General features: G+C 40.3%; 1 protein-coding gene across 8 annotated transcripts in view; it reads left to right on the top strand.

The window, feature by feature from the left end:
* Positions 1–12887, top strand: part of gramd2a (GRAM domain containing 2A) — a 29218-nt gene that overhangs the window by 6297 nt on the left and 10034 nt on the right. For 4 of the 8 annotated variants that reach the window (XM_023952844.1, XM_023952853.1, XM_023952848.1 and 1 more), the window contains exons 2-3: positions 3873–3977; positions 12077–12134. In XM_023952844.1, coding sequence (XP_023808612.1) covers positions 3873–3977; positions 12077–12134 — 163 coding nt within the window. Of the gene's footprint in view, positions 1–3872; positions 4012–8702; positions 10436–12076; positions 12135–12887 lie in introns of those variants that run through there. The other 4 variants (XM_023952851.1, XM_023952863.1, XM_023952845.1 and 1 more) reach the window with 3 other exon arrangements.

The raw sequence follows: 12887 nt of genomic DNA, 5'->3' as shown, positions 1-12887 counted from the left end.
ATGGATCTATTTGTCTGCAAGCGGATGCATCCAAATGAACATGGAGCTTGTAGCGTAATTCTGATGTCACAAATATGATCTCTTTCAAACTGTCTGCTCCTGAATCACACCAACTTGACAAAAGAAATGCACAGAAATGCAATTTTGAGCTTAGTTTTCTTTATATATGTCCTCCATCATGAGAAAAATGCTAGAGGAACATGTTAAAAACATCCAAAACACCATTTTCATCAGAGTGAGTCATTCATTGAAGGCTGACATCTGTTCTGTCCCTGAATCACCTGTTACATTACAACCTGTCAATATGGAGGTACATTAGAAATGTATTTATTTGGCTTTATTTTGTAGCAATTCGTCATTGTAGTTTGCATTTCAGTTACTCTGCAGGAAAGCCTAACACACCCCTCCCTGTATTACGGTGGTTTGTTTTGTTTCACAGCTCTTGTATGACTGAGATTACGGCCATTTTAATCTGAAAGTAAACATCTGTGAGAAGTTAACCAAAAATCCAAAGTCTGTTTTCTCGCTTAGGCTTTAGAAAAACCAGGTTAAAGGTCAGCTAAAGGTTTATTATAAATAGAAAAAGGAAAGACACCTATCTCTATTCTATTCCATTCTATTCTATTTGTCAAATACTTTACATACATATATTATATTATTTTATATTGTATTATTTTAAATATTTATATAGATTTTTTGTATTTATATAATATATTATAATATTAGATTTTGTTTTATGTATTTTTTATATGATATAATATTATATGATATTATATTATTAAAATTATTAAAATTATATTATTATTAAATGTCAAATACGTTCCTCCAGCAGTGTGTGAATGTGTGTGTGAATGGGTCTGTGACTTTAAAGTGCTTTAAACCTTCAAAGAAGGTTGAAAAGCACTATATAAGTATACGCCATTTACCATTTAGAATAGTAGTGAGTTATTCCCTTGCAGCCATACTTAACATCTCATTTCATCCTCAAACACATCTGGTGAAACGTCTCGTCTGTTCTCTTTTAAGCCCACATTTCTCAATGAATAAATGAGCCTTTCACCTCAATTCAAGGCTCTAAGAGCTCAGAGAAACCAGCAGGTCTCACTCCTCACATCAGGAAGCTCCTGTTGTTTGAGGTCAGCAGCTGACGTCAAGCTTCTGTCCAATTAGAGGTAATTTACTGGAAAGTGCACATAGGTGCTCTCCTCCATCAGCACCTGTAATTACAGAAGAGCAGGTGGTAACGGCTCCCGTCTCCCCCAGGACAGTAGATCACCAGCTAGATGTATGTTTTTGTGTTTGCATGGGAAAGGTGAGAAGAAGGGTTAGAACGGAAACGGGGTGGAACAGGATTTTATTACACACTATGTTCACCAAAATGATATATAGGAGTCGTTCATTGGTGTAAAAGTGGTTTAAGGGCACAACATTCCCAACTTTAATGTAAAAAGATCAAATGAAGCTAAAATGTTGTTAGTGTTTAGATGTGAGAAACATGTCCAACACAGAAATATCTTTGATTGACAGTTTTAAAACACAGAAAAGGAGTGAAATTTGATGAGCTGTTAAAGTCACTCATTTAGTTCAAACTAAATTAAACTAGAGTCTTCAACACTTTCATCCTTTAATTTTATTAAAAATGCTTGTTTTCAGGATATTATTTTACGATGACAGTATTTCACATTGAATGCTTTTGTTGCTTTCTCAGTTTCTGTTTTTTAGAAAATACTCTGTGACTCAGAGCAGTTCTGGTTGGATTCTAGAAGCACACATTCAGAAAAAAAGCATCCCTAGTTTTGATCCTTTTAACCATAAAGACAAAATCCATAAAATGTATATTTTCTGCTGCTTATTGCCTCGGGGGAGTATAAAAAACAATCCATGTTTTTACAATATTTATTTTTTTAAATGTGCTTCACCGTTTGGCTGCTGAACAGGCGGTTGGTGGGTGGGTTTTGGGTTCTGAGGTAAACCCCTTGATGCCTCAATATAATCCCAACTATGAAAACAATTACCGGATACTGTGTTTTTGCTTTCGTGTAGATGCTGAATTTTTTGTGCAGTTATTTATTTATTGGGTATTTATTTGGTGAATCTGATTTTTTTTTTTTAAGCTTTGAAATAATTAGGGTGATTGTTGATGCTCCAAACGCAATTTAGTTGTTTTAATGACAATGACAAATACATTAATCTTGAATCTTGAAGTGACTTGATGGATATTTGAATCATTAAGGGGTTCATTGAAAAAGCAGAGCAGCGATGACCTCCTTTACCGCTCTAGTGTCCTCCTTTCATCATCAAACCCACGGAACAGCAGAAGAACTGCATTTGATGGCGCATCATTCTGAGCGGGGAAGCTTTGCATCTCTGCTGCCGTGTAACCAGCAGCAATGTCATCCAAACGAGGTTGATTGCAGCTTTTCTGAAATATGGAGCAGTTCATTCTGTAATAAACGTGTTTTTCTTGTGATCACAGTGGGATGTTTTTTGAATTCCCTTTAAGAGAATTTTGGTGGATCAGGACTAAACTCTTGCCGTTTGTAATACGTGCTTAAAGTCTGAAGCAGCTGTAAGCCATGAAGAAACCTGTCTGGACAGTGTCTTGTTCTGCTAGACACTACTGATAATTAGTGATATCTCATGTAATTATATAATTACATTTATATGGCTTTTTTTTTTTTTTAGGGAAACGTTAGAAACCTGGCATCTACTGTTTATTTAAACTTTCTTCATGGTAAATGGTGCATACTTCTATAGCGCTCTACTACCTTCTTAGAAGCTCCAAAGCTTCGGGGCAGCAGTGGCTCAGCAGGTCAGTCAATGATCGAAGGGTTGGCGGTTTGATCCCCGCTCCCACCAGTCAACTGTTGTCTTTGGGCAAGACGCTTCACCCAGTGCGGCTCCACTGGTGTGTGAGTGTGCATGAATGTCTCGATGGTCAGAGAGGCTGTAGGCGTGAACTGGAAGCCACGCCTCTGTCAGTCTGCCCCAGGGCAGCTGTGGCTACATCAGTAGCTACCATCACCAAATATGAATGAGCAGTGAATGAATGGTGGGCACATTGTTAGCTCTCCACCCATTCACACACTGATGGTGGTTCTGCTGGTGCCAACCTATAATGTTGACCATTGTGGGGTTCGATGTCTTGCCTAAGGACACTTCGACACACTAAAAAGCGGGATTTGAACCTGCGATCAGAAGTTGAGCACTCTACCTCTGCACCACGCCACAGACAAATATTTACTGGGAACCATGTAAGCAGTAGCCACACAATCCATCACAATAAGTAGAGAGCTGCACTCCTGTTCCCTCCTCTTGTTTTTTTTTTTAGTACAGCACCCTTCTATTTGTTATTGTTCACATTTCCTGCTTCATGCTGCGCTTCTTCTAGATTCTTGCTGGCGCAGGTATCTCCTTAAGCAGCGCATCCTGGATGATTTATGCTTTCACGCCTGTTCCTGTAGGACATTTGCTGCAGAAACACGTGCAGCTCATTTTGCTGCATTATTTCAGTCGGATCTCAGCAGCATGTCAGGTCAGCCATCTGCACAACCTCTGAGGCGCTCTGCCTCTTTGTACACATCTGGCCCTGTTTACAAAAGCAGCTTTCTTTTTGCAAGGTACATATTTTTAATGCCGAATAAACAAGCTTTTAGGCCGGCCTTCGACGTTGCATCACGGCTGTGTTGATCTTTGAGACAGAGTTGGCTTGTTTGCCTCCATAAAGCGTTTGGGAAATGTTCTCGCTGAGAGCAAACCTGCGGACGGAAAACAAACATTTTTTTCACAAGTGTGCGTGGAGGTGGTGCAGAGAAGAGGGGGGGGGGGGGGGGGGGCGCTGCTAACACTGAGCCCTGTGTTTGTGTACCCAGGGCCCGGAGCATGACGGAGCAGCAGGAGCCGGCCGAAGACACAGGCCTCCTCTCAACGCAGGACCTGGACCCCTCCAAGGACGACGGCACACATGGACACTTCAGGCAAATCTCACAAAAAACATCTCCGACCGGTTCAGTGGGTTTCTGTTTGTGGTTTTATTCTGCCACTCACACACACACAATCCATCTTTATCCTGTGCATGGTCACGAGTTGCAGCCCCAGCAGCTTTTATTTTGAAGTCAGACAATTGTCAAAGTTGTGCAGAGAGGCTGCAAACAGACTAACGGGCATTTTCCACACCTGCTACGTTTTTGTGTATGTTGATATATGAGATGTTAATGGATAATGTGGAAAAGGATCGGAGGCAGGAAGCTGTAATCCTGTGGAATCTAGTCTAGGGGTCTTAGTCAGGGAAGGTGCAGAGACTCCCCCAGACAGAGGGCAAAGCAATGCCACAGAGCCAAATTACAGACATCCTTAAAGCAAACCCCCCTGGGAACCATGTTCTTGAAGATCTGCTCTCTCTTGGAGTCTTTTCCTTCACCAAAGCACAGAGTTTGGTCCACTGCCACAGCAGCCACCGAAGGGAGGTGTCCGCTTTCTAAATCAGGAATCAATTTGGGATTCTTTGAGCTTGTAATTAGCTTTGTCACTCCAGCCTCACAGCCAAGGGCACCAGAGGGTTTGGACAAAGGCGCATGCGCTCGCACACAAACGCAGAGAGGAGCGTGTTGGGCTTCGTTCACGTGGGAGCTTCATCGCCGGCTGCCAAACTTTCTGCCTCCAAAATGATGGCAGGGATTAGGGAGAGCGTGGAAAAAAACGGCTTTGCACGTGTCTTCGGCTTCACAATTCATTTTCTTTCATGGGATTAGGATTAGAAAAAACAACTATGTAGGATGAACCGGTATAATCTAAGCCGTAAACCCTGTTTGGATCTTTTTTAAAGAGTGGGTCTTTCTGGGCTCTGCTGCTGAAGGTCCGGCTCAAGCTGGCCTCTCAGCTCTCCCATCAGCTCACGGAGATGTGATGGGTGGAGAAGAGAGAGGCAGAGCGTGAGAGCGAAGCCTCCAGAGCTGCTTCCATCCCTCAGGGTCGCCTGTGTTTTTAATAATCACTCCTTCCTCTCCAACTGAGAGCTGCTGGGGAGACTATTTATAGGCGGAAGGCAGCAGGCAGGCATGAGGAGCGGCACACATGCGCTGTTATTCGTATCACGGGCACAGGACGTGTTGGTGGGGTGTTTGGGGGAGGAGCATCCTACATCAGGGTCAATCAACAAATCTGAGGGGGGTTAAGCAGAAGAAATCCTCTGATGAGGTGATCGATGCTAAAAAAGTGTTTGATTGTTGATTGATTTTATATTTTAGCTGTGTTTTTTTTTTCTAAAGCATTTTTAGGAAGTCTTAAAGTCGCTCTACGATCATCATTTGATGTTTTGTAGGTGTTCCCATTTGTCTTTTCGTTAAAATTATGTCGTTTTTAGCCAAAATTAAAAAAAAACTGTGTTGTTTTCCAGGACATAGTTTCTGCAGAGCAGCAGTAGTTAATCAGAAATTCACCTCCGAGTTGTGGGCTGGACTGTTGGCACGGAGTAAGCGTTCCCCCACTTCCCGTCATCCATCTGTTTACTGTGCAACAGAAATGGCGATCAATATTGGAGCTTGACGCCTGCAGAGTAAGCTCATCCATTTTGTTAAGCCTCAGTGGTGCATATCAGAGCTATCCAGCCGTACGGTTTAGATCCAGATACCAGCTCAGATTAGAAAAACAATGGCGTACATGGATGTATTTGTCTTTAAGTGGATGCATCAGAATGGAGCAGAGCAGAAAGCTTGTGACCCGCTGATGTAGATCCAAGGTCACATCTACAATGTTTTATAATCTGCTTTTTTTTCTGTCCACTACTGATTCACAAGGATTTGAACAAAGAAATAGTCAGAAATGCAAATTTCAGATTGTGTTAAGGTGTGTGGTCCTCCATCAGAGAAATGCTACAAGAACATGTTGAAAACTCCAAAAGCACAATTTCCATCCGAGTGGATCTTTAAAGGACTTTCTTCCTTTGGAAGGTTTTTATAAACCAAAGTGAGTCTTTGTTCATCCGACTGGAAAAAGTCATAAAATGCTGTTAAATTTGGACTCATTCCTGCAAAGAAGAGTAACTCTGTTACTTTCTTACTGTGGGAGTGATGAGCCTAAGGAAAAGTTTCCAAAGCACATGACTGTCAGACTTTTCAGATCCTAGTTGACCTTTTTTAGTTGTGACCTCAAAGTTTGCTCATTTTGAACAACTACACCAGCTGAAGCTGCTGTTTATTTAGGAAAAGTTTACAAAAAAAGGAGAGGACATGTCATGTTTTCTGCCAAAATGAGTTGACGACTTATAATCAAACAAATCGAAATAAAAGTGTTGTGCAAATTAAGACATTTTTATTCATTTGAAACCTTTTCCTCTGGTCAAAAACATTTTCTTCAAATATTTGTCACAGAAACCCCAATCTTCAGTAACTAAATCAAGATTTTACCACTGCATTCAAGATTAAACAGCACCATTCCTATTCTAAAACAGTTTTAATCCAATTCCGTGAGTTTTTAAATAGAAATAAAATCTTTGAAAAGTATCAATCTGGTTTTAGGACACACCACAGCACAGAGACAGCCTCTTGTTAAAATAGTAAATGATGTAACCTGGACTTTCAGGAACTCTGTCCTGGTACTACTGGATATGAGTGCAGCATTTGACACAATAGATCACAGTATTTTACTTAACTTACATGAGAGGTTTTATTCTTATCTCACAGATCAAAAATTTTATGTACGTATGGATATATGCTCCTCAAAGGTCTTTGAAATCTATTGTGGGGTCCCCCAAGGTTCAATTTTAGACCCACTACTTTTTAATCTATATTTGCTGCCACTTAGGGACGTCATGCTATGCTGATGACACACAACTCTACATTTGTCAGAAGTCAGAACTCTGTCTCCCCCTCTGGTCACCAGTGGGAACCACCTCCAGAGTTCTAGCCACAATTCCTGGATGCTGCACATCTGACTCTCGGTCACTCAATCAACTACAGCATACTTAAGTATCATTTGTGTCACTCTGACTTCCTTACCGAGCGTTAGATCTGGACCCGCTGTCTGCTGACCCTGACTCTGTTTGCGTCCCGCCTGCCCCGACCCTTGCCTGGATTTTGACCATCCCGTCTCTCCTCTGATGATCTCATTCTTGTTATCGACTCCTCCCTGACTGACCCTGATTTAGCTTTGTGGACTTTTAGCTGAGCTAAGAAACCTGCTGCCTATGGAACCAGCCGTCTGCCTGTTCTTGTGACAACATTGCTGTGTCTCCTGATGACGAAAAGTCAGTCAACATCCTCTTAAAATGCATTTTAAAAATCAAGTCATGGATGGCAGAGAACTTCCAGCTCAACCGGACAAAACAGAGGTTTTAGTAATCAGTTTTGAAGACAAGAGAGATTGTTTTATCTAAGCTAAAAAATATAAAACTTTTCAGTGTGTGAGAAATCACACTGACATGAAAATATGAAAAAAATTGGATTTTATCATCTTAAAAATATCTGCCCATTTTTCTCTGTTGCCAGCACAGAGATGCTAATGCATGCTTTTATTTCCAGCAGATTAGATTATTGTAATGCCCTGCTCTCTGGTCTTCTCAGAAGAAGGATATTGAACCCTCAACTGCTGCAGAAAACATTCGCGTGCAGACGAGGACCAGGGAGCGGGAACACATATCACTGATTTATCTGATATCATTTTAAAATTTGAGCCCTTGCGGACTCTGAGGTCCCCTGATTCAGGCCTTTTGTTTATTCCAAAAGTCAGAACTAAAACATACGACGAGGCCTCATTCAGTTTTTATGGACCTCGCCTGTGGAACAGCCTCCCAGAGAGCCTCAGGGCCGCAGAGACTGTTCGTTTTTAAAGGAATGCTTAAGACATACCTCTTTAATCTAGCTTTTAGTTGAAATTTTAGAATTTATTTGGTATTTTAATTATTTTATGTTGTATTTTTACTAATTGGATTTATTTGTATTCACTTTTACTGATTTATATCTATCTATATAAAATAATAATAATATAAAGTTTATCTGTGTACTTCTCTGGTTATTTATCAGTTTTAATTGTTTGTAACTCCAGTGTTTTCCTCAGAGGGATGAACAGGGTCACTGCAAGGGGATCTTCCAGGTTTGGCTCTTTGTTTAGATGTGGGGGGTCCTGTGGCAGCATATTCCGTCAACTTGAGTGGGGGTCAATGATGTGGATATGCCCCCAGAATATCGTTTCCCCACCTCAGTACAAAGCCAGGGGGGTTCTGGGCACTGAATGGGTTATAGACCAAAAAATGTATTAATGTCCTTTGCTTTTAAAATGTGATTGTTTTTATGTAAAGCACTTTGAGTTGGAAAAGTGCTAAAGAAATAAAGTATTTTTTTGATATGAGAAAATATTGTTATCCATGTTGATAATGATGACACAGTTACACACGACGCAGCACCACACAAAAACACAAACACAGACAAAAATGAGAAAAACATGAGTTTATAGACTAACAAATGAAGCTGGAGGCAGCACTAGAAACAGAAATTAGGCTATAAAAGAAAGAAAGTAAAGCTTATTTTTGATTTGTAACCCTTGTGCTATCCTCGGCGCTTTAACGTTGGGAGTTGGGTCATCTAGACCCACTAGACAGTGCGCTGAACCTTTTTTCTTCAATGATTTGTGATCTTCACTGGTGTCCATGGATTACATGAAATTTTTCCACCTTTGTCCACCTTTGTCATGGTAGGGAGAACACGTCAATGTAAGGATCGGGTCATCTGGACCCCATAGGATAGCACAATTAATGCATAGTACGGGGGACTTGTGAAGATTTTTTTTTCTATTTTTTTTTTTTTACTTCTGTTAATATTTTATATACTTTTAGCCTATTTGATTCTAAGTCATTTTACAGCATTTTGGGGTTGCAAACATTCTGAAAGTTTTTTATAATGTTGGAAAAAGCACTTTCAGAATAAGACAGGAAGTGGAACTATAACAGAACAAGATGGCAGGATAAATGAACACAAAACAGGAAATGCACACAAACAAAAGAAGAATAATAAACTGATTATGATAATGAATCCAACAGCAAAATGTGAATGATGCAGTAAATTCTGGAGGAGATGTGAGGATGTCTGCTGGACCTGAAAGTGGGTCATTTGTGGCGACAGAGGGAACTCCAGAACAATAAGGTCTTTGTTTTTAAAATTATTATGTACAAAAAAAAACATCTGAAAGCTCTGACCTTAATCCGCTGAAAATGTGAAAGACTACAAATGAGCAGAACATGCTCTCACAACCCCCCTCTAAAAATTTACATTTTTAAAACTTATTCACAACATTTGATATTAAATCTATAGTTTTCTTATTGCTGAATTTTTATGGCATTTTTCTACTCATTGTTCTGAAAAAAAATCAGACAATAGAAAAAACAACACCTAAAATGCAAAACTTTTGAAATATGCTTTTATTGTGTAAGGCACAATTATAGCATTGTAGCTCTGCATGGTAAAAAAAACAGTTCATACACAAGCTTTGACAAAAACTTTTTCATAATACATGGTTTTATATTGTAATACAGTCAGATTACTACTGCAGATGTTTAAAGACACATTCAAATGAAAATGATGTTTTTAACATGTTCCTTTAGCATCTTTCTCATGATGGAGGACATACATAAGGAAAATGAAGCCTAAAAGTGTAAATCTTTATTCAAATCACTACAATCGTCGGTCCACACACTCCATGCTCTGCTCCATTCTGATGCTTCTACTTGTAGATTACTAGATCCGTGTACGTCTTTGTTTTCCTCGTCTGAGCTGGTATCTGGATCAAAACGGCTGCATAGCTCCAACATTTCTCAACATTTTTGTTGCACCAGTGATGTTAGGTTTGGGTTGTGAGGAGCTGTAAACTAGTGTAAGCAACAAACACAAATGATGGCAATAAGCCTGGTGGACACACAAGAGGCGTGTCCCAGTTTTTTGGTTCATTTCAATGTTAGCACCAACAAAAAGTCCCCTTTATTGGCCACAATAACAAAAAACTTGAGAACAGCACACAAAGTGATCAGAAATGTGTAAAAATGCATCAACTTTGACCAGATTAAACCCCAGCAGCAATCCTGTGGAGTGATTCTGGACTTGAAGGTTTTTTAAGCCTGAGGGAACAAGCAGGCAGGAGTTTCAGTGTGACTCTGAAGAAGAGAAGAAAGGTGTCGTTTAAAAAAAGCTGCCGTCAGGCTGCCTTAAAACAGACATGGATCCAGACTAAACAGAGAGATGTCCCGACAGACATGGACCCATTCCTCTTCCTCCATCTGTGTTAACAACCTGTCCAGTGAGATGCAGAGCAGCGCTGAGGATGAAAACTCTGAAATCCCTGCAGCTGCATACAAAAGCCATAAAGGACTCCACTCAGTGGATCCTAGAAGGAGCCTGATACCACAGAGATGCCTCATCCGTGTTGTCACCCCTAAGCTCAAGTCAAACTGGTGGGTTTATCTGATTTCCTAAAATATTAGTGATAGTTCTGCAGCTTTAAAGCAAGAAATATCTAAAAGGATCTAAAAACTTTGAAGTAATGTCAGAAAATGTGTTGTTTTTGTTTCCCCGCATTTTTTAGAAAAACACTTCTGTCTCATTTTAGTTGTGATGAATGTGACAGAAAACAAAAAACGGTCCAGAAGTCATCCATCCTTCCTTTTCCTTAACCCGCCGGATTCCTTTTGGGGTGATGGGGGGGGGTTGCTGGAGCCTGTCCCGGCTGTTGTTGTGCGGTTGAAGGAGGGGTACGCCCGGGACAGGTCGCCAGTCCGTCACAGGGCAGGTCCAGAAGTCAAACATAAAAATAACTTGAAGGGAAAAAGTTAGTGGTGAAAAAACTAAACGGCTCATAAATGTAACTACACTTTTAGAATAAAATACAAAACAGAAAAACAACATTTACCAGATTTTTAGATCCTAAATATAATGTGATACAGCTGACTAAAAAAGGAACATCTGTTTGTTTTAGAGTCTTTGAGGTAACAGGAACGCTTTTACTGATGTGTGGAATGGAAAATTGGGCAGCATGGTGATGCAGTGATTAGCACAGTGAGAAGTCCCTGGTTCAAATCCCGGCTGCGACCTCTCTGTGTGGAGCTTGCGTGTTCTTCCCGTGCATGGGTGGGTTTTATCCAGTGACTCTGGCTTCCTCCCACCGCCCAAAAACACGCTTTGTAGGTTAATGTGGGACTCTAAATCAGTGGTTCTCAAACTGATGAGAAGCAGAACTGTCCTCCGCTTCGCGTCGGATGGTTCAGGCTTCCACGGCGTGTGTTCATTTCTGAAAAGGCACACTTCGAAGGCCATTAACCCTTTGGCATTTGGAGACGTAATTATTGTTGTCTACGGCAGTTGTAACGTCTGAAAAGAACGGTAATGCCGCCCGGACGCTGACGCACCGGTACGGAGGGGAAACCCACACCTAGAACTGTCATCAGTTTGTTGAAGAATAGAGAAATGCATGTGGAATGGATGTAATACCTCCATGCCCCCCCCCCAGGGAGGCACGCCCCACAGTTTGAGAACATACAAAGTGAATGATCCTTTATTTAATTTATTTATACTTTGTATAGAGCATCATTCACTTTGTACATGTCTTCCCTGGCAGGATTCTTTCTCCAGTCTTTCCCAGACAACAGTGCTAGCAGCAGGAATGTTTAAGATTTGAATGTGGTGTTAAAGTTGAACATATCTGGCTTCTTTTGTCACAGTTTAAGAAAGACTGAGGGACGAGAGAAAAACTAAAACCTAGCACAATTAATAAAACGGTACAATCATAATAAGACTATTGGGAACACATTTACAATATAGCAAGTGGTGATTGGTATTAATAACTTTCATGTTTATTGTTTATAAATGCATGTTTGGTTTTTCCATTAATCACTTGCCTGTTTTCATTTATTGCTGGTTCCTTGTTCTTCTGGTTCTTCCTGTATTCTTTCCTATTTTATTGCATTTTAATGTAATGACAATCCCGTTTTGAGTGGTGGTTAGTGGTTTATAGTGGATTTAGGTTTTCCTTGCTGCATTTTGAGCGTCTTCAACCTATTATGTTATGTTATCTGATGTATTTCTCTTTATCTTGATAGGTTTCACTTGGTTGAAGACCTGTCCTATGAAGACGTGAAGAAATGCTACAGGGGCTCGGTGAGCTTAGTTCCTTCTCTGTGTGAACATAATATAACCTGCTATAAATAGTGCTTTTCCCCCTTTAGTGTCACAGTTTGAGCTTAGAAGTGCTCAGTCCTTCACATTTCTGAGAATACAGTAACAAACCTTAATTAATGCTTAGTTATGCATTAAGTAAGGTTCAATGATAAACAGTAGTTAACTGCTATCTAACAGCATCAAATAATACGCCTAGTAATGCAAATTACAGCATGAAAAGGGTATGCTAACACATTTAATAGTTAAATCATGCTTAATTATGCATTCATTAATGTTAATAAAGTGTCCCTTATTATGAATTATTACCAAAGAAGCAGGGATGCTGATGGTGCTGTATGCCTTCATGTGGATCAAGTGTGTATTTATGTTAAAAAGCACAATTTATAAAAACAACAAACTAATCGGTCAGAACACAAACTGCTCTTTCATCACCCTGGAGTTTTCCTGACGGTGCACGACTGTCAGCTTCTATAAGTCCTGATGATTCTACCATGTGGCCTAATTTCATTAAAGGAGAATAAAGGAAGAAAAAACTGGAGACTGAGACTTTTGAGGTGAGGAGTTTTGTTGCTGCTGAGAGGAAAATGGCAGCTTTCCTTTTCAGAGAGACTAATGTGATCAGGAAGAGGAGTTTGCAAGAAAGTTAGAGGAAAGGGAAGGAGGAGCAGAGAGGAGTGAGTACCTGCTTGTAGCTCAGAAGGATGAAGGGCTGAGCGTGGAGGACGTGGAGGG

Source organism: Oryzias latipes, chromosome 3 (assembly GCF_002234675.1).
Source record: "Oryzias latipes chromosome 3, ASM223467v1".
Taxonomy (NCBI): Eukaryota; Metazoa; Chordata; class Actinopteri; order Beloniformes; family Adrianichthyidae; genus Oryzias; species Oryzias latipes.
This window is presented reverse-complemented; position numbering and strand designations above follow the sequence as displayed.